Here is a 22,577-nt window from a genome sequence, read left to right as displayed (position 1 = left end):
ATGAATATATGAATATGTTATTTTTCAAATGTGTAATTTTGTAAATTTGCAAAGCTAAATATTTGTTTAAAAGTTAACTAATGGGATAACATTTAAAGTAAGAACACTAAACATTTTCTCTGAAGTTCCGAAAGTTAATGTACGAACTTTCGATTTTTTTTTCTCCAACTCATCAGTCCCTTAGGACAGGTAGAGTTCCCCCCCCCCCCCCCCGATTAGCAGTTATGACTAATTAGTGTGGTCGGCACGTCACTCTTCTGCTGCATCTTGGTTTGCCTGTTCTGAAGGACGCAAATCCAGAATTTCGGGGAGAAAAAAAACCTCTACCTCCATATGAGACCAGCTAATGCATCATTTGGTTGAAAAGACCTGATAAAGGTCCATCACATCATGGACAGGATTCGAACTAGGTCTTTCCAACCAAAAGTCTCTTCTCTACCAACTGAGCTACGGAGACTAACACTTCATACGTTAAGACGAGTCCACACAATTCGTCTAAGTTGAACGAATAAAAATGAATAAGGTATCCGATTTCTAGTTCCAGGTTTCCGGCTTGTGTGTGTGTGTGTGTGTGTGTGTGTGTGTGTGTGTGTGTGTGTGTGTGTGTGTGTGTGTGTGTGTGTGTTAAACCGCCCTTCGCCTTCTCTTCTCCCCTCATCAGACAGAAGCAATGTACAACAGATTTACAATCTTTCGTCCGCAGGAGTTAAATAAAAAAAATTCATTATTCAGTTTAATATACACATTTTAGAGGAAATAAAAACAAAAACTGAGAATATTTGCCACACTGAGCCATTAATAAGACGGTGTTGCACAATATGTAGAAGCCCTATCCAAGCAAATTTTTAAAAAGATTATTACAACCCTTCCTTCCCGGGATATGGCTTATTTCCGCAAACAGTGCAGTGGTGTGTGAGACAAGCTTCGCACCCTTGTTGGAGAAATGCCAGCGAGTTCAAGTAGGTAGTAGATGAGTTTAATCGTGTTTGTGAAACCAGTACCATTTTTTATACTGGACGCCTGATGTGGGCGTTGTTAAACAGAGCCTTCAGAACAGATCTTCAGTTTCTGCCTCCTGTCTTCACAGGGTAGCTCAGGTAGTACCCTCCATCGCGATGCTCGACAAGCTGTATTTAAATCGCGCGTCAGTAACTCCCTCTATTTCAGAATTCAACATTCAAGTGGTTCTTTCAGGCAGACCGAATGACGCTTCTTGACGAACTAGAGAATCATCCTGTTGCACTTATCAGATCATGCTTGGAGAGAATCAGAATTTATCAGTTTGACAGGGCACTGTCGAGGCTACAGATGGATGAGGGGCATTGGAAATCCTTGTGTATGAACCATGCTCATGGATCTTGCACACACACACACACACACACACACACACACACACACACACACACACACACACACACACACACACACACACACACACACACACACACACACACACATGCCAACCCCCACCCCCGATCTTTAAATTTGGACAAGACCAGTCGTAAACGATACAAACAAAAATCACAGCGAAACTGTGGATCAAAAAATATCATTGACAAATTATAACAAATAATCAGAAAAAATAAAAACTATTACAAAAATATCAAAAGTACAAAGAAAATTCATAAAAGCAACATAATGCGTTACCTAACAACAAAAAAAATCTATTAATTCATACTTCATGATACTCCCCACAACCATATACACTGCTTGAAAAGAAGTTAGCGGACACTCCCATGGCCAAGGTGCATCATGCCATGTAACGAGTCACGTGTTTGTAGCGATGTGAGAGGGTGGCATGTTTCAAGCCTATATGTTCGGCAAATTGTTGACACATTTGGCCATCTTAGGTCAGTAACTAGTGATACCAACTGAGAGGGAAGCGCAGGGATTCAACTACAAGTGCCCACAGTTGACGACTAACTACACTCACCGAACGTACCGTAAGGTGCTACCAAGGATAATATATAAACACCACCATTTTTCGGCCTACGTGTTCAATGCCGAGTTCCGGACATCGACTGGAACACGAATCTGCAGGAAAACATTCATAACCGAGGCTGACATAGGTTTCCATGGTAGGACCGCATGTAAGTCCCACGTTACCCGAACCAACATGCAGCATCATCTTCAGTGGTGCAAAGAGTGTCTACAGTGAAACGTGAAAGCGTGTGTTATGAAACGGATAATCACGTTATACTCTCTACAGATGGACGAGTGTGGGTACGGAGGATGACAGGAGAAAGTCTCTTATTAGAGTGCATAACCCCAACTATGAAATTCATAGGTGGCGGTGTGATGGTATGGTCCTGTTTTTCCTGGTTTAGCCTCGGACTTCTATTTGTGACGCTCCAAGAGGTAGCCGAACATTCTGGAAAATGCAAACCCTTTTTACTTTGGCGTTTCTAGAAGTGACCATTGTCTCTGTCGGCCTAGGCGGCCCACGACTTTCAGCAAGACAATTTACTATGTCATGAGGCTGCTGCTGTTACTGCCTGGTTTGTGAACATGAATGTCGACGCTCCAGTTCATCTGTGGGATGAACTGGAACGTCGTGTGAGTTCACTGGAAGTCCGTTCCACAATAGTCCAGGACCTCATTTTGTTCCTCAAGAAAGGAATAAAATTTTCTTTGATCGCTATCGTACGCTTGTGGAAAGTATGTCCCATAAGATTGTTGCAATTATCGCAGCGAAAGGAGATCCTAAATCTTATTAAGGTGGGTGCCATGGCTATATGTTCCTCACACTCTGGTGCCCATTAATTTCTTTCCAAGCAGATTATATATATGAGAAAGAAAATTCCAGAGAATCAGGTTTCATTGAATGAAAGACAGATATGATTAGCTCTTTCGATAAATTTCCATCGTAGTTGTATATGGATGTCGACTATTCACTTTTTTAATGCGGTTGAATGAGGAATAATGATAGTGGTCAGTTCAGCTGAGTAGATTCATGAAGATATTTTAAAATCGGAATAATGAGAACTGGGAGTAGATGGCAAAGTGCAAAGTGGTTACAAGGAATGTGTGTGTGAGAGAGAGAAAGAGAGAGAGAGAGAGAGAGAGAGAGAGAGATAATATATACGAGTATATATATATATATATATATATATATATATATATATATATATATATATATATATATATATATATATATATATATATATATATATATATATATATATATATATATATATATATATATATATATATATATATATATATATATATATATTTGACAAATTATCAAAACCCTACTCGCCACACAAAAAATTTACTCGCCAGACTTCCCCCCCACCTTCTCATTATTCAATATGTCCCAATAAGTGAATAGTGCCGTAATTTTAGCCTTATAAGACGCGCTTCTCGTACCTAAAATTTATCGTAAAATTAGCATGCGTCCTATAAGCCGAATGCGTCTTATAAATTTTATTATGGTGCGTTATCGCTTGTCGATAATATGCGATCAGTTTGAATAGTTGCACGGTCGTTAACGGTCTCGCATTTAAACTAGCAAACAATACATTATTATATTTATTTTTTTTATAACCCATGGATTCTACAAAGCACATAAATTGCGTTTAAGCGTAGTGTGATTGAGTATAAAAAATATGGCAATAGGGCAACAGAGCGGCACTTTGAGCCTCCGCCTACAGAAATGATTGTGCGAACTTTGAGAAAACAAGAGCAGCAATTAATAGAAGCAAATTCTGCGAAACGCAGTCTCTGCAGAAAACCGGCAAAATGGCCAGAAATTGAAAATGAATTAAAAACTTGGATAATGGATTAAAGAAGATTGGGTTGCTGAGTATCTATAAAAATGATTATTCAACGAGCAAAATTATTAGCAACACAAAGAAATATTGTCGATTTTACAGGATCGCCATCATGGTGCTTTAAATTTATGAAGATATATTATTTATGCATGCGTACAAAAACGAAAATATCACAGAAAATACCTGACGAATTCGATAATAAAATTAGTGGGTTTCATAGAGTCATCATAAATGCCAGAAAACAAGACAATTTTGAACTTTCACAGATAGCTAATATGGATGAAGTGCTTCTGGATTTTGATGTGCTCTCGAACAAGACTCCAAAAGTTATATATATATATATATATATATATATATATATATATGTGTGTGTGTGTGTGTGTGTATGTATGTGTGTGTGTGTGTGAAGATTGATTTACTCGGTTGTTATACATATTTTTAAAAAGAATTGAATGACTGAAACCGAGAGAAATAGAAAAATCAGTTTATTATAACTACACAACTAGTTTCAGCTTTTTTAACAGCCTTCGTCAAGTGCACATTATAAAGGAAATAACCACTAAACATGGAGGAAAAAGCTGTAAACATCACATAATTATTTCTTATATAATGTGCACCTGACGAAGGCTGTTATAAAAGCTGAAACTAGTTGTGTAGTTATAATAAACTGATTTTTCCATTTCTCTCTGTTTAAGTCATTCAATTCTTTTTATATATATATATATATATATATATATATATATATATATATATATATATATATATATATATATATATATATATATATATATATATATATATATATATATATATATATATATATATATATATATATATATATATATATATATATATATATATATATGTGTGTGTGTGTGTGTGTATGTGTGCACGAAAATATATATGTGCCCACATTACAGTGGGCACGAAAAACCAACTGTACTGTCGTTTTGTCATGCTGTGAGGATGGAACAAAATTGTCGTCTTTTTTTTTTTTTTTTTTAAGAAAAACAATGGCCAAAGAAAAACTTCCCAAAGGAGTTTACATTCATATTCATCCAAAAGGATGGATGGATGAAAAAAGGTGAAGTTATGGATAAAGAAGGTGTGGTCCGGACGTCTGGTAGTTTACGTCAGAAGCCTGCTTTGTTAGCATGGGATCAGTTTAGATCCCATGCTAACAAAGGTAACTTTAGGTAATTCATAAAACCGAAGCTGTTAAGAATGACCTTCGCAAAATGAACACAAAAATAGCTGTAATCCCCAGGAGGCTCACCTCTACACTTCAACATTTAGATGTATCAATAAACAAACCATTTAAATGATTTATGAGGGAAAAATGGATCAATTGGATGTAATCTCCAAATTTCGAGGAAACATCTACAAGTAGGAGAAAGAAGCACACAATTTCACAGGTAAATAGTTCGTGGAATGAATGAAACCGGAAATTATTATGTAATATTTTCAAAAAGTGTAGTGTTAATAATCTGTTAACGGTACGGAGGATTACTTATTTCTAAACAGTGACGATTTGGTTTTCTGATGAAGAATCAAAATTTTGAGGATGAAGACTAAAATGAATAAAGATTTGAAAAATAAGATTATATATTATTATATGTTAGATTTTAATGCTTTGATGAATTTTTTAAAGATTAATTGTTTTTTCATCTAATAAACGGATAATAGATGTATTAACATTTAAAATAAAAAAATAATATTTACAAAAAATTGATGCATAATTCATGCGTCTTTTACTGTGGAGAATTTTTTTTTTCAAAAAATTCGACATGAAAAATGTACACGTCCAATAGAAAGGTGAGTCTTATAAGGCGAAAAATACGGTAGTTCCATAAAGTGATTATTCATGTTCCATCTGTGTTTTCTGAAAAAGATTTTGTTTATAAATTTATTTTTATTAAATAAAAATGTCGTTTATTTTTTAAAATTTAAAAATGTAACTCGGCAGATGGCTAAATCACGAGTGAGTGGGTGAGCGTATTTGTGGACCTTTGTGTGTGTGTGTGTGTGTGAAAATTAAATTAAAAAACATAGCTATCGCTTTGTAGTTTTCTGATAGAAACACAAAAGACATTTTGTGTTTCTACGAATTCACTGGAATGTTTACCCTAAAAACAGATCACCTTTATAAAAAAATAAAAAAATAAAAAGAGGCAAGAAAGCAAGATAACTATGCGGCATTATGGAGTAACTTTACTAATATTTCAGTTGTTAAATCATTTATTTTAATCCTTTATTTAAATCATTTGCAAAAAATATACATCTTTATCTAACTCTTGAACAAATAAAGAATATATCGACTTTCACTTTTCTATTTCTAATAGAACAATATAAAATATAATCATTAGCTTCTTACCTGAAAAATGAACTGGAACTGAAAATGAAAAAATAAAAATTTTGAAGTGCAGACGAAGCAACCAGTTGGTGTTATGTGGAGTAATGAAAAAGGAGTGAAGTGATTAATACTCGATCTTAAAATACACGTTCTCATAGGAAACTATCCATATGTTTTACAAGATAGCAGGATTTTTCGAGATGCAGGAAATCTCATTGGATGTTACATATATAGTAAAATTATTTTATCTTATATTCAAAACCACATGTTTTCACGCATGATCAAGTGATTTACACGGCTGCATTTATTTGAAATTTTTCATTGTTTTCATCATCATTATATCTTTAATGATGAAAGGTTACTTTTTATAATCCAGAAACACAAAAAAGTACTGCAATTTTGTACAGAATAATGTATCATTATGGTAAGTTTGAAATAAAACGAGCGCGCACGCACGCACGCACACACACACACACACACACACACACACACACACACACACACACACACACACACACACACACACACACACACACACACACACACACACACACACACACACACAAAACCATTCATTTTGCATAATAAAAACACTTGATAATTTTTAGTTGTTGGTAGAGCAACTACAATGACTGATAATTAGAATGGTTTTAAGTATAAAATTTTACTTTCATAAACTAGTTGAAATTGCACTAATAAACTAAAGTTACGCGTGAGAATTTGACATTTCTTCAACATTATCTTAAGAATATTAATTAAAAAAAAACTATTTCATTGTGAATAAGTTACAATATAGAATCCTATTAAAACATTTACTTCACTGACATTTCAACTACATTGATTTTAGGTGCTGCTTATTTAATTTTTTTTTTCATTTCTGAAACATAAATCAGGTGTTCAAAAAAAAAAAAAAAAAAAAAAAAGATTATTACATCCACCGCACTATTTCAACAAAGGAATTCAGTTCCTAGATGTTTTCTCCACTAAGTTTCTACCAGTTCATTTCTTTTCATCCATTCTGTAACTTAAAGCCAGAGTTCAGCTGTCAACAATGCAAAACATTTTAGGAAAAAATTAAAATTTTATTGCACAAGATTAACCATGATTCATTACCAAAACTTTTGGTGTATGAGTTAAGAATGAAGCAGCGTGAAATTTCATGGATTCGATCACACGTGGTATTCAAACACGCCACGCTGTCCTCATAAAATATTACAAAACTTATTTTGTTAGTTCGGAATATTAACAAACTTCATGTAAGTTTCTTAATAAAATTTTACACTTAAAAACATTCTACAGTTTCTAAGAACCGATTGTTTTCCTATAATTGGCATAATATGCACCCATTGTCAGAGTCATTTTATGTTGGGCTCATGAAGCCCAACTTAAAATTTGCAAACTTTAAAGTCTGGTAACTTTTAATTGATAAATTTTATATTGAAATAATCATTACGTATGACACTTTTATCTACATTTTTTTAATGAATAAAATAAGCTAAGTATATCAGCATTATGAAAACTAACATATTTGGGAGATTTATGTGTACTGTGCGATCACAGATGTGTGATCCTTCGACACTTCTGCGCATGGCAGAAGAAGGGAATCCATTCTGATAATAGGGTAATCAGTGCATTTCGTGGGATGAGTGTTTATTATTATTTCCAACTCTTATATTGAAAAATTAGCTTTCCTTTTATGAAAATTCTAGCTTTTTAAGTGGTAACTATTTTGCTTGTACAACAGTTGGAAAATTTTACATATAAAGCATATGATTTCGCGTGTTGGTGACGAATTCGTACATCGATTTTCTTCTTCTTTCTCTCCTTCAACATGAATTGACTCTTCTTGAAACATTGCCAGCTGAGGTTTCTCGTATCTGTGGTCGGAAAATAAGTCTCAAACTTTAGGTAATCTAGTCTTGTATAAATAATACAGATTTTAAGAGATTATATATATATATATATATATTTATATATTATTTTAAAAATCGAAAAACAAATTGTTAATTTTAAAAATAAAACATGCTAATTGCCTAATTCTGAACTGTTCATTTTCTCTTGCTTACAATGGCTCTGCGCGTAGAATGAGTTATTCGAAACGAAAATGTAATTTATTTATTTAATAACTGAAGCGCACAGAGCTTAGAGGAGAGAAATCATTTGGCTGTTCGCAATAACTAGACAACAGAAGATAGCAGCATCTCTTCTACAAATGCATGACGTCTTTATTCACAGCATTCACTAGAAAGACAAATTCGCATGATACATATTTGCGCGTTTCGTTTAGTAAATGCTGAAACCTTCATACAGATCTTTTACGCCATGGTCGATACGAAGATAGACGTTGCCGCATTTCACGATTTAGAAGGCCGAATGAGACAAGGAGATTAAAGACTGCTCTTATGACCTTAAGAATTTATCGATTTACTCCCTGACATATGATGGTTTCCCATCATATGTATGCTTTTTATAAGACACGTGACATCCTTTGCTAATCTCTTTGCTGTGCATCTGTCTTGTTCAGTCTCCTTTTCAGCCGTGAACTTGAAAACATCTGCGTCCAATGAGAGATTTTTCCCACAGGTAAATGAGGTTATATTTTATAGCAGTTATCTTATTTTAATATTTATCATTCGTAAAATACCTAGCGCAAATTTTAAGAAAAGATTTTAAATAATAATTTATGATTTTCTTCGATTTTTCCTGATTAAGCGGTAGTCATAATTTCTGAAAATTAATTATTAGCATTTATAACAATGCTAAGTTCAAATATGTATGTACTAGTGGAGATATCTGGACATCGTGAGATAACTTGTAAAAATGTTTATTTGGACGATTTTATGCCCACCAAAAACAACTGATAAAATTACCACTAATCATGTTTATGTTTATCAATGACGTTAGAGCAGTATTTATAGCCAGTTTCTGCATGGATTGCTGAGAAAATGTCTTATCTCTTCTCTTCAATGTTTAGGATGAGTGACCTATCAAGGCCAAGTAATTTGACTTCGTACAGACCTAAATGATGCCAGGATGTTGTCTATCAATTGCGTGCATGTTGTCCAACCAAATTGTCTCTATTGTGGAACAAAAAAAGGAAACCCTGATTTTCTGAAAAACACGCTCACTCGCCCACCCTCACCCACACAAACACAAACTATTATGGACACAACTATTTCAGGTAATATAACGGAGAACAAACCTTGGAATAATATGATGAAAAGAAGAAAAGGAAAATAATGCTAAAAAGAAAACAAAAAACTCTGGGATTTCACCGTGGGTCAAAAGTGGTGCCGACGTTAACAACTCAGCAATCTATTATGGTTGACCGTTCATTTTGACATGCTTCATCTACTTAAAAGAGATTTCAATGTAAACTTTATCATATCTGTAATAATAGGTTTTGTGCGATGCAGATGATCTCATTACAAAGATGCGAGATGTGAATCTTTCTGCAGTATCCAAAATTCCCAAGATCCATCTAACACTAGGATAACAGCGACAGGGATATTTCAGTGGCAAAATGCGCAGTAATATTCTAATGTTATAGCTTCTGCATAGCCCAGCAATAGGAGAAGATTCCCCATCATGCCCAAACTACCTGGAATCAAGTATATTCCTCACTGTAGTCGACGGTTAGTAACAATCTCATGTTCCTGGAATATGCACTGTTAGTAATAGTGAATGTTTTAAGTCTTTGAGGGGTTATAGGTGAAGAGTTATCTGTCTTCACTTATAGGCGGGTTTATATGACACTTTCCATGTGCAATATGAAAAATTCAGTTGATTGGACCTTCCTTTGCACGGGTGCTTCTGTATAAGTTGTTTCATGTTAGTTATGTCGATCTTAAGGCTGAATTCGTTTTTGCTCTTTTTCTTGCTTTAATATAAGACGTCTCGTTTTCTCTAATTTTGCTATCGGGAACCTATTAAAAAGCATGGATAAAGTTCCTGCAGTTGTTGACTTGAAAAGAACCAGCTGGAAACTAAGACGTGAACGTCTGCTTTGAAAGCCCTGCGATATTGACAATTAACAATATGAGCCATCAGGAAATGAGATGAGAGCAGCTGATCACCAAAGTTGCTGACATATTGGTCTGATATAAATATGCAGGACTCTATTCTTTCCTCCTCTTAACTCGAAAGACTTTTTAATATATATATATATATATATATATATATATATATATATATGTTAAAAATACCAAGCAATTTAAACCTGGTTTTACTCCATTTCCCAAGTAAGCAAACAGACAAACAAGTCAAGTTTGCTCCTGCAAGTGATGCAAGTCTAGCTGATCCTACAGATAGTGCAAGACCAAGGCAACTCGTGGTAAAGGTGGCATAAGCTCTGATCACTAATCTTAATATTTACCCTTAATGCCAAAACACATCTCCAAGAAGGGGATGTATGAGGTTTTGTATTAAAGGCAAGGGGCCACTACCCAGACCGGTTTCGACCTTTATTGAGGTCTCGTCAGTGGGAGCTAGGCTAGAAATATCAAGATTTAGTAATACAGAGCTTATAAGTATTTTACCAGAACAAGTTGCCGGTTTCGACCTTTATTGAGGTCTCGTCAGCTCCCACTGACGAGACCTCAATAAAGGTCGAAACCGGTCTGGGTAGTGGCCCCTTTCCTTTAATACAAAATATCATACATCCCCTTCTTGGAGATGTGTTTTGACATTAAGGGTAAATATTAAGATTAGTGATCAGAGCTTATGCCACCTTTACCACCAGTTGCCTTGGTCTTGCATTATCTGTAGGATCAGCTAGACTTGCATCACTTGCAGGCGCAAACTTGACTTGTTTGTCTGTTTGCTTACTTGGGAAATGGAGTAAAACCAGGTTTAAAATTGCTTGGTATTTTTAACATTTACTATACCCAAGGTAAAATACCTTCTACACACACATATATATATATATATATACGAATTTTATGTAATCTTTGAATTGCGTCTAAGGAGCTGGTCTGCTTCAAGCCATATATGCTGAAAAATAAAATAAAATGCTAAATAATAATGATAAATTATTTCTTGCAGACTGCCATTTGAATCCTCAAAGACAATGACTAGAGTAACATCTATATATCTGTTTGTCAATTGTTTAATAGTTCTGTCAACAGGTTTTATTCTGAACTTTGAAAATGGTAAGTACTTGATTTGAAATTTCATAGCGTAATTTAGATATAAATATGGAAATTAATTCCTTCTTTATTTTTGAGTCTTCAATATAACTACAATTTTGTGTTGTTCATCACAGGTGAAGATTGATCAATATGTCAGAGTAAGTATGGCTGCAGTCTGCTGTAACATTCTTCTAAAATGATGTATAATTCAGTCGGTTTGTCTGTTTTGTGTGGAAAAAAATCCTACTTATCCTACTAAGAATGTTGTTTATCAGTAGGAATATTACATTTTCTTTAACAGCAATTAAATATTTACATGATTAAAATTTAACTATTTCGGATCCTATGTTAGGTTAATCGTCTTTTTAATTAATATTTTAATGACAAATAAATATGTTTCGTATTCATTACTCATTTAAATATCTTGTTTTTTAATTTTATCTAATGCTAAACATAAATTAAATAAGAATGCCATCCGATATTTTTTCATGTTTAGTCTGTGATTATTTTAATAGGGAAAACTTCATAAAATCTCTCTACACCTTCCTTGTCTGCATCTTCTTGTTTGGTCTGGTATTGACATTTTATAGGTATTATCAAAATAGTTTATACAATTTCTAAGATACACGATTTATCCACAGGGATGATTCGTAGGTGGTGACGTAAATTATTTTTTTCGTGATAGTGTTTTCTCAAAGAGACTTACGGAGATTTACGAAAATGGTGGAATTTAAGGTTTATCAGACTAGTCACGCTAGCAATATTGGATTCTCTGTTCTGAGCTTGTTATATAGTGTTCGATATAGAATTAAGGTTATCTGCGAAATGGACGTCTAAATTTTTGTCACATCCTGAATGTGAAGAAGAGTTTACTTCCAAAGCAGAAGAAGAAGGAGAAACTTCTGCTTTTGAAGTAAATTGGTTTTATAATTTTTCTTTCTCTTCTCTTACTTGTTATTTACTATGTAATAATTATATCCCAATTTCCTTCTGCATTGAACAAAATTATTTTATTATATATATACCAACATATACTCCATTCCATCTCTGAGAAAAACGTTCCCACTTTCTACGAACTAGGGAGGCATAGAGAAAACTAAGAAACTAAGAGAAAATCCATCCCTTGCATTCTTTTATATTGTGTCTTTATGATTCTGAAAGCGAAGCCGTTTCGCAACTACTCACAGAATTTACCACTAATTTAAATCTTGTATAGTTTCTTAAACACTGTTAAGACCTGCTGTGCTCAAGTCTATGAATATTACTTATGCTTTTCTTTCATGAGAAAGCATTTCGCTTATGATCTGTGTGAGCAGTGACATATGTTATTATTGTTTTTGTAACTCACTAGTATTTGTTCTAGTGATTTTTTTATGTTTTGTTTCATAGTAGTTCAAGTTCTTAATTCTATTAGTTATATAATTTCTTAGGTTTTGTACTTTTTTTAAAAATTAGTATTGCATTTTTTTCTATCGATATTTTTCAGTTAGTCACATATTGGCACATTGGTGTCAATATGTGATACGAAAAACTGCAGCAGCTGTTTATCGTATTACTCACTATAAACAATTTTTTGTGATTTTCATTTATTGATGGGAGTCTAATGCATTGATATCAACAAAAAAAAGTACTGAACTTCGACACTCCCCCCCTTCCTTCAGTACACGCACTATGAGATATGTTCACTGTATACACAATTAATAAAACACGTGCTGTAGAGTCTACGTTATTACATTTAGCTGTAGCAATGGCGCTAACATTGGAAGAAAAGACAATTATTGTTGAGCATTATTTTCGTTCATACGGAGTTGGTAGAAGAAATGGTCCAAGCCTACGACATATTTGTGAGCAGTTTGTTCGTCGTTTCCGTAAGCGTTCCCTAAGCAATAGTGTCATCATTGCCTTAATCGAGATGTGCTAGCCATGCCTATGAAAATACGTCCTTCCTCCATGATGTCTGGTTCTCTGACGAAGGGCATTTCCATCTAAGCGGTCATGTAAACAGACAAACCTACAGGTTTCTTGCTTTCTAGAGAGACCTGAATTTGTCCAAGAGAAACCTCTTCACAGAGAGAAGATCGCCGCATGGTGTTCGGTTTCTGGCCATGGCATAAGTGGGTCGTACTTCACTGAAGAGGATGGTGTAACCGTGACCTTGAATAGCTAACACTATTCAGGATCACGGTGAATGTGTTGGTTCCGTTCACTCATCATTTGCAGAGAGTGTGTCGTGCAAAAAACATTCTATTTCATGCAAAGGTATTCCAACAGGATTGAGCAACCTGTAACACATCACGTGGTTCTAGAGTCTATTTATCAGAACACTTCCCCAAGAGGCTCATTTCGAGGTTCGTAGAATTTCTGTACCAATCCTGATCTCACATCCCTTGATCACTTCGTCTGGGGTATGTTGAAAGAATGGGTATTCCACCATGACCCGCCTTGAAACCTTGATGAACTAAGGCATAAATTTACCAGATATGTCCATCAGATTTTTCAACCCTTGTTCTCCAAGATGCTAAGATGACAAGAAAACCTTTGCCTGCGCTACGAAACCTGTCTCGAAAGACAAGGTGCCCATTTCGAGCACGTAATCTACCGTCGTTAATGCTTTATTTGACCAAGATTCCACCGATAGTTGTGGATGTACATATCGTCATGTATAAATATGTATTTCTTTGTTAATAAGCTTTTACTCCATAATATATATCAGGCGTGGCCAACTTCATTCTATACGAGGGCCAATATATGATGGGTGGTAGCGTCACGGGCCGCACACTTTTAGACAGAACTTAAATACAGAACTTACGTACAATTTTAGTACGTACTTGTCCAACGTATTCTTGGTATTTAGTGGTATGTGGTGGCGTTTGAGGTTATATTCCTTGTGCACAGACAATATTTGCAAACACACAATGCACTGTGGTTTGTTGTCGTTATTGTTTATAAACGGAATTTCATTTTCCCATTTCTCCTGAAATGACCTGTTTTCTTCACAAATCTTACGTTTCTTACTCACAGTACAAAAAGGCTGAACTAAATGATCAGGGGACACAAACTGCAACAATAACACTATTAACTGTGAAATTGAGTCTCTGAAACTGATCACTGTAACCAAAGCAGAGCAAGTGACTTTCAATGAGGCGTTACTCTGGAGAGTATAGAAATCTACCACTCCCACTATTACAACTCGCACAGAGAAGCAGTAGGTTTTATAAATTGAGTAATCTTTTTAAAGCAATTTTGATTCTGTGTTGAGAATATAAATTATTTCCGTCATCAGAAATAATGAATGTAACTAGTATATCAATCAGAAAATCTGCGGTCGAAACTAATAGCTAAATTGATAATACGTATAATTTGATATAGTTTTTATCCTGGCACGGGCTGCACATAATTAATATATATATATATTAATGAAAAGGCTGAGATGAGAAAATCAGAAGCAATCTCTTAGAAAGGGTGTAGTGGACTACATCTTGAAATGATATTGAAGCATTATTCATAATTATACATACATTGTTCACTAATGTATGTATAATATTTCATTTAGTGTAATATGTAATGTAACTGAATAGAGTTTTTGTTCTGTATTAATGCTTCGTTATTTTGCATATAATTCTGATTGTTCTGCGATATTTCATGTAGTAAGTTTAATGAATTGGTTCCTAACGAAGTTGGAGTATACGTAACAAATGAACCGTGAATAGATCATATATTATACATTGTTTAGATTCAAACCGTAAATATTCCAGAGCGTACCACTGCTATGTAACTCAAATTTCACCATTACAGTATTACCTGTAAATAAATAAATAAATAAAGTATTAACATTCACAAGTCGTACTTTAGGTACTCACCCTTTGTTTCACTTATCCTTACCTTGGGATTATTATCATACCTGATCCAGTGTTTGGCTGCGTTTGGTTTTGCGAGTTGTATCATTCGAATTTTGTTGTTCGTTCAATGTTATTGGCGATTTATGGTCTTAAATAATGCGTTGAATTATTATTTTTAACAGTTGACAACTCAAAAGTTGTGCATATGTGAGTTATTGATAATGTTTCCTGCTCCTCCTTCTTTTCTCATTCTTATCTCCTTGGAACTAGAATTTCTTTTTCCGGTTGTCCCCACCCTCCAGTTAAATAAAGGAAAATCATTATATTTATGGTTGTTAGGTTCTAAATTAGTCTACCTGTGTACCAACAACTTTGAGGCTAATTTCTTAAAAATCATTTTGGTATCCACGTGTCTTTTGGACTTAAATTCGTCTAAAATCCGTTTTTTTTTCTTTGCTATTATAGTATTTGCTAGTTTTATGTGATTGCTGCGAGACTGTTTGTAAAGGATTCTGTATTCAATATTTTGTGCGATGTGTTGCATTGATCGCTTCTGCTCTAAACTACCACCAACAATCATTTTTGTTGTCATTTTACTGGTATTTCCGTAAGCATGTAAGTGTATTTTTAATGCATTTTCTATCAGATTTCGATTGATAAGATAATATTAGATAATTCAGTTTGTTGTCTAGTAACATAATAATAATATTTTTATTCATACTTACTGTCTACATTATATACGTATGTACATGCCTTCATACAAAAAGATAAAGCATAAATTATATGCATTACAATCTGTGCTAAAGATGATTGTATATTATTTCTTTTATTAATATTTCGTGACACCTCCAAGGAATCCGAAGACTCATCGAGGGAGGACTCACTCTACAACTCTCCGTCTCCACTACTCTATCCACCAAACCTCCGCTACCATCATCATCTACATCAATGCCATCCACTAGTATTCCTTGTCTGTAAATTGCGTATGTTTTGAAGGGCCGATTTGTCTGTATCGGGTTTTGTGAAAAATCTGAGTTTCCGGAAGAAAAAACTCTACTACCTCCGTATAAGATCGGCTAACTCTCTTTCAGCTGAAGGAAAAAAAAAACTCATATAAAGATTCTTCCCCTCACGAAGAAAATCGAATTACGCCTTTTCTAATCAAAAATCGCAATGTATCGTCGTTTTTCCAATTGCGCTACAGAGGCGCATAATTATGTATTGCTTATATATTATGTATTTACAGCATGTATTTTTCAACAAGTATTTACAGCAGATAATAATAATAATAATAATAATAATATTTTTGACTACTTTTTTTCTTTACAGATTTCATTGCAAAGAATTGCTTCTATTTTTTTCAATCTCAGTTCTTTCGAAATCGAAAGTTTATAAATTCATCCTTTCGGTTTTAACTTTTTTGCCATTGGTTTTAAAATCCTTGTCCATGTTCATGTATTTTCTACACTTGTCGCTATCCCGCCACTTTAAATTGCATACCGTTTCATTCTCAGTCAAGTCTATATGTCAAATTTTCACCATTCTTACCTTTCAAGACACACTTAGGTTAATTAATATTCTTCTTTTTAAACTTTATTAAATTCAACTTTTTTAACCTAGTGGTTAAAAAGGGCCTTCTCCATAGCTAAAAATAGCTTAGCTTAGATTTATCATTCGCATTGTAAATATTTTAGGAGCATGATGATTTTCGAGCAACATAAGACAATAATAATAATAAAAAGGTAATAAAAAAACATTATGACTTCTTTATGGTCAGTATACATTTTTTTACAGGTTTTGCATTAAAGTGTTTAGTTCTTCATTTTTTAGTGAAGTTAGTTGCTGTAGTTGTAATAAATGGATGCTTTTTATATTGATCCCAGTTGAGGTACAATGTTTCCATTTGCATCCTCGAAGCTTTTATTAAATTTATCTAAGGATGACACCTGTTAGTTGCTGTGACGCTTACTGAACGACCTGAGAGGAAATTGGCAATCTAATTGCAACGAACTGAAGGTTGACTCTGAGATGGTAAATTGTCAGGTAAACTTTCTGCCAGACTAATTCAAATGCACTGGAAATGAGTATAGCGCCCACATGGATTTCACTACACCTTTTTATAGCTTGTATCAATAGATATGCAATGTTAACAAGGAGATTCGCTGTGAATTGAGATTGGCAGAATTCATATTAGTGGTCAATGATTAACTGGTAGACTTCTAAGTATTGAAGGAGTTTGTCCCTTATTTGCAATATAACTGATGCGAGTGCAATGAGAAGGACGTTTAATGGCTAGCTTTTATTTCCTCTCTTTGGAATGGGTTGAATAACGCTTGTTTTCATGCTATACGATAGATGCTAGATGAGGAGGCGTGCGGTGAGCAGATCTTAGTGGTACAGTGGTACATTTTGATCATCAATGTAGTTGGAGAAGAATAATAATAATGAAGGATATTAGGATGGTCTCTGGGCGATGTTACAAATAGTACTTATCTGGAAACAGAGGTGGGCAGGGCAGAAGTTACATGAAATGGCTGTTGGAGGGACAAGAAAGCCCGGTTTTCTTTTTTGTTCCAGGCTCTTTCAAAAGCTCACTTTAATTTGCTGATTGTCTTTTTTCCTTTTTCTTTTCTTTTCTTTTCTTTTCTTTTTTTTTCTTTTTTTTTTGCAATTGTTGTGTACCGAATGAGGTGTGAAGTTTTGATTTCAAATCATTCTTCCTATTGGAGAAAGAACTGAGAGTTTGATGGTGGTGTTGGATCACAATTGGAATTAGGGATAAATTCAAGAAAGAATTATTTTAAGTTATTTTGTTGGAGCAGGTAGTTGCGTCAGAAGAGAGAAAACAGTAGTCTGTCCAAGGAAAGATGGAGTGTATATTGTATCCACGCGATTATAGCACCAAATTGTGTCATTAAAAATTTAGTTTCAAACCCAGCAAGATTATCGCGTCTTCGGAATTGCTCTTAAAAACAGAGCAACAGTCTCTGAAATCAAACCAAACGTTGATCGACCAGTAGCAAAAATAAAAAATAACAACATTACATTAATAATGAAAAATAATAATGTAAAGAGATTTTATTTTTACTATTTTTGAGCTTATTAATAATTATTATTACACTTCTAAATCATGCCACTCATCTTATTTTGATACTGACTGTTTTTGTTTTTGTTTTTCTCTTACAGTTATTTATTTAATATTAATGTGTGTACTTGATATGCATATGCTTTATTTTATTTTCTCTTTTGTATTCTGTACTGAATCATGTTTTCATTATATATTATAAAATCTTTATATATTACTAGGGGGCTCCGCCGCCCTGGCTCCTCCTCCCCCTGAGTTCTGGGCTGGTAAGCTTGTAAGACAAAAAACGTGACATAAAAACGTTTCAAATTTCGTCTTATCTTTTTATATATAGAGAGTAGATTTATATATTCTTACAAAAAAATCTTCTAATGTTTCTCCCTATCCCAAAAGCGAGTAGAGGGATCTCTCTCTCTCTCTCTCTCTCTTGGTTTTTTTTTTAAATTGGCAATTATTCTTCTTTAAATAAATCAACAGTAATAATTTTAATTGGCTATCCAGATTGCCAATGCTGGAGAATTTTTAATGGTCAAGAAGGGAAAAATGTGAGACCCGAGATTTAATACAGAAGCTATTGTTAATTGCAGTCATTATTACCATCGCTCCGTAACCTTGTTACTTTGGAGTAATAGTAATCCAAAGGACCAAACCAGGCAACAACGGAATCCAAAATTAAATTACGGTATTTTTATTTTAATGGTGAAGACTCATCAAAGTTTGTCCAAAACTTAACAGTACATTAATACAGTGATATAATCCTTTATTCCTGGGTTTAAAAATCAAAGATAATATTGTTATTATTATTTATTGTTAGTTTTTGAAACTATATTTGACGTATTTTATTTATTATAATTTTATTAATTTGAAAATTATTTTCAAAATTTCAGGGATTCAAGGTCTAAGTCTGTGGAATTCTCAAAAGGTAGATGACGCAGTCCTGGATCTCAATTTCAATAATTACATTCGTTACATACTGGAAGACTTCAAAGAAGATATGAAAACTGGCATTATGGAATTCGGAATGCCTATTCTGGATCCTTTTCATTATGAAAAATTTGAAACCAACGTGGATAAATCAGGACTCAACTTGAAAATTATAATTGAAAATATAAACGTAGAAGGACTTTCGCAATTTACCACAGAAGAATTGGACCTAAATCTTAAAAATCTTACCTTTTCTCTGGTTCTTCAAATTCCTGCTTTGCGCATCACTGGCCACTATGTCTTAGACGGTAAGGCGGGCTGGTATTTTTATATTCCAGTCACAGGCAATGGAAGTTTCTGGGTGGAATCTCATAATCTCACAGTGGGAGCTAAAGGATCGCTGAATATGACGGAAAATGACAGATTACTACTTCAAGATGATTTGGATGTTAACATTGATTTTGATGATGTAAAACTGCACTTCGAAAATCTTATGGGAGGAGGAGTGTTTTCCAGTTTGATTCAATCAACAGTCAATTCAATGGGAAAGACATTGTTTGGGTATATGTTACCTGTAATTAAAACTCAAATCAGCAAAGCTCTGTTAGAAACAATAAACAGACAACTAGAAAAATTACCTCTGAAGGCTTTAGTACCAGGTAGCTCTGCCAATGAATTCGTTGATCAACTCCTGGAAAGACTAAGCGATCCTGAATATGCCTATCTAGATCCATTAGAGCTTCCCGAATGTGTTATTGATTTTAACAAGAAAATCCTTCTAGTTCCGATAACTGGAAGCCTGAGTCTTGACAATGGAACGTTGAGAGGTATATCAAGTCTTCATAGAATGGGAGAGTGCAAAATTGCAGCTACTAACAGAACACTGATTATCAGTGCTAATCTGGCAATCAACAATACTCAGTTGAAATATGTTGGTAAGTGATATTTTCTATTATTGCACAGCTGTAAGTTTCTTTTCTTTCTTCTTATCCACTCACTCACTCACTGTGATTGCAATACTTTTACAACTGCAGAGTATATTAAATCTCTCCATTTTTTTTTTTACCTTTTTTGTTTTCAATATGATGTCTTTGATTATTAAAAGCATTTCCCAACCGTTTTTTGTCCATTATCCATAGAATGAAATCACATTCGTCTAGCGACCCAAAGGTTAACGAGTACACTGGCGTAAATTTATAACATAATATTGAAGAAAAGATTTTTTATGTGACTTCTATCCAAGAAAAATTGAAAACCTATAGCATATTAATAAAGTGGGCGGTTACAGATTTATTATTATTTTTTGTATTTTCTACAAAATCCGAAGATACTTTTCTACATTTCTGCAGAACAAACATGGAACTTTTTCAAACCACTTCAGGCTTCCAATACGCGGGACATGGGATGCCAGGTGATGAAATTCTTCACCTAAAGACAAAAACAAACACCCAAGGTGAGATTCTCCCTTGTTGGTTGAAGAGCGGGTGTAGGTTAACCTCTCGACCAACCAAAACATTTAGACAACTTGCACAGTTTCTTCAAGAACAGAAGAGTTCTTGATGGAATAAAAGAGGAAGCACAGAATTTGGTTCGGCGAATTTCAAGCTAGACTGTAAAAGGGTGTTAGTTAGCAGCAGCTCTTGATTTTATGATTTTGGAAGAAACTGTGGGATTAATAGTGGCCAGTTCGCTGTCCATGAAAGTATCTATACAACACGCATAAGGAAACTGAGCATCTATCGGAGAAGGAATAAAGTGGATCTGTGAGAGTGGATAATTAATTAACTGAATTGGATTGGATCTTCGGGATAGAATCGAGCAATCTTAGAGAAGATTTTAGTGCAACATCCTAAATATGTGAACAATATTTCACGGTTGGGAGGATGTGGGATTTGTTAAGTTAGCAGCTTGAAGTAGTGTCTTGTGTGGAAAAGTACATCGTGTTTTTGGTGGCTACAGAAGCTATGATTGAAATGTGTTGGGACTACGAAAAGCTAGAGGTATAAGTTAGTCAAAGAAGAGAAATCTGGTCGTGTACGGATATCTGGATATTACTGAAAGTTAGCAGAGGAATGTGATCTCTTTCTTGTGAGAAACCAGTTAGTTTAGAAGATGGTTGTCCTTTCCCCTTTGCAATATAGATAGGAGATCGGAGTTCAGGACATTGGTCGTGGTGGATCTTGAGGATTTTAACAATTGGGCACTACAAGTTTGTCCTGAATGAAAAGGGAGAATGGAGTGTACTGTCATCGGCAAAGCTATGGATAGGATTAAAGTCTGTGAGCAGGTCATTTATATGCAAGAGGAAGGAAGTGGTAAAAAGTGCAGAACTCTGGGGTACTCCTGCATTGGTGGGGAAGTCTAACGAGAGGAAACCATAAACCGTGACGGGTAGTGAGAAACCGTTGAGAAAGTTAGCGATCCAATTGCAGAGTGTGGAAGGCAGACCACAGGATGACAGGTTGCTGACTAGACCCCTGTATGAAATCCGGTCGAGTGCTTCTGAAATAACGAGACCGAATACGTGAGTTTATCCGAATTTTTCCATGGCTTGAGTCCAGAGGTAGGTAGAGAAAGCTGGAAGATCGGCTATGAATCGGGAGTGGCGGAATCCATATTGCTGGTCACTGAATATATAGCATCAATATGAGAAATTTCCTTTCCCTGACAAACATAAATCGGTCATTAAAACTCCATATTTTTAATTAAAAGAAAAACATAGAAACTACTACCTTTTTAATGCATTACTATTTCTGTGGGCTGCTAGTTGGTCATCGCTGCTAATTATCTATCAGTCGTTTGGTTGCAGCAGTTATTTTAATTTTTTTAATATCACTCAGTTCAAAAAAATTCCAAATGTTTTTTTTTTTTTGGCTTTCAGAAGGGTAGATCAATTCATCGACTTTTTTCTTTACTAATTCTTTTTTACGCCAATATTTCTCTCTTTTTTTTGTTGTATTGTGTATAAACCTACTTTAGCCTCGCACATTTTGAAGCTGAATCTGTTCCCAATATTTCATAAAAACATAGGAAAATGCATTATATTTATATATAAATATAGCGCACTTTCCAAAAATCATAACGAAATCCTCAAAAATTATTATTTTTTTTATTCTACTTCTTCAGAAATCTTACATTCCAATTTACTGTTTATTATTAGGTAAGGCAAAGTTCATGAATTTGGGCCCAACTGTTCATCTGGTTGGTTATGTGGAGTATATCTCGTTTTACTTCAAGATAGAGCAGTCCAATAAACGAGGTTCTCATCCGGTGCTGAAGGAATTCAGACTCATTAAAACCACACCAGTCGTGGTCGAATTCCAAGGATTGGGTCCATTATCATGGGCAATGGAACACTTGGTTAATGCATTTACTTTGTTCATGAAACGTTTCATTGAAGGAACAATGACTCTTCTCATCAAAAAATTCGTCAATGATCAACTGAAACAGATATCTCTTCCTATTGGTTAG

At 34.4% G+C, this 22,577-nt stretch overlaps 2 protein-coding genes across 3 annotated transcripts in view; one reads left to right on the top strand and one right to left on the bottom strand.

The window, feature by feature from the left end:
* The window catches only part of LOC150107241 (uncharacterized), a 20,788-nt gene extending 5,579 nt beyond the window's left edge, over positions 1 to 15,209 (bottom strand). Inside the window, exon 1 of one of the 2 annotated variants that reach the window (XM_090391094.1) lies at positions 15,119 to 15,209. The gene's annotated coding sequence lies outside the window, so the exon portion shown is untranslated. Of the gene's footprint in view, positions 1 to 6,150; positions 6,240 to 15,118 lie in introns of those variants that run through there. The other variant, XM_090391093.1, reaches the window with a different exon arrangement.
* Positions 4,869 to 22,577, top strand: LOC150107240 (uncharacterized). Its single transcript, XM_090391748.1, has 4 exons — positions 4,869 to 4,962; positions 18,404 to 18,448; positions 19,070 to 20,041; positions 22,267 to 22,577. The coding sequence occupies exons 1-4, from the start codon at positions 4,869 to 4,871 to the stop codon at positions 22,575 to 22,577; spliced, it is 1,422 nt and encodes a 473-aa protein (XP_090247874.1).

Source organism: Typopeltis vanoorti, chromosome 4 (genome assembly GCF_054136105.1).
Source record: "Typopeltis vanoorti isolate ZY-2024b chromosome 4, IOZ_Tvanoo_1.0, whole genome shotgun sequence".
Lineage (NCBI taxonomy): Eukaryota > Metazoa > Arthropoda > Arachnida > Uropygi > Thelyphonidae > Typopeltis > Typopeltis vanoorti.
This window is presented reverse-complemented; position numbering and strand designations above follow the sequence as displayed.

Coding starts and splice junctions, on each gene's coding strand:
- LOC150107240 (XM_090391748.1), top strand. CDS start 4,869: ATGGATAAAGAAGGTGTGGTCCGGACGTCTGGTAGTTTACGTCAGAAG. Junction 18,449..19,069: donor TCCCCCTGAGTTCTGGGCTG/GTAAGCTTGTAA, acceptor TCAAAATTTCAG/GGATTCAAGGTCTAAGTCTG. Junction 20,042..22,266: donor TACTCAGTTGAAATATGTTG/GTAAGTGATATT, acceptor GTTTATTATTAG/GTAAGGCAAAGTTCATGAAT.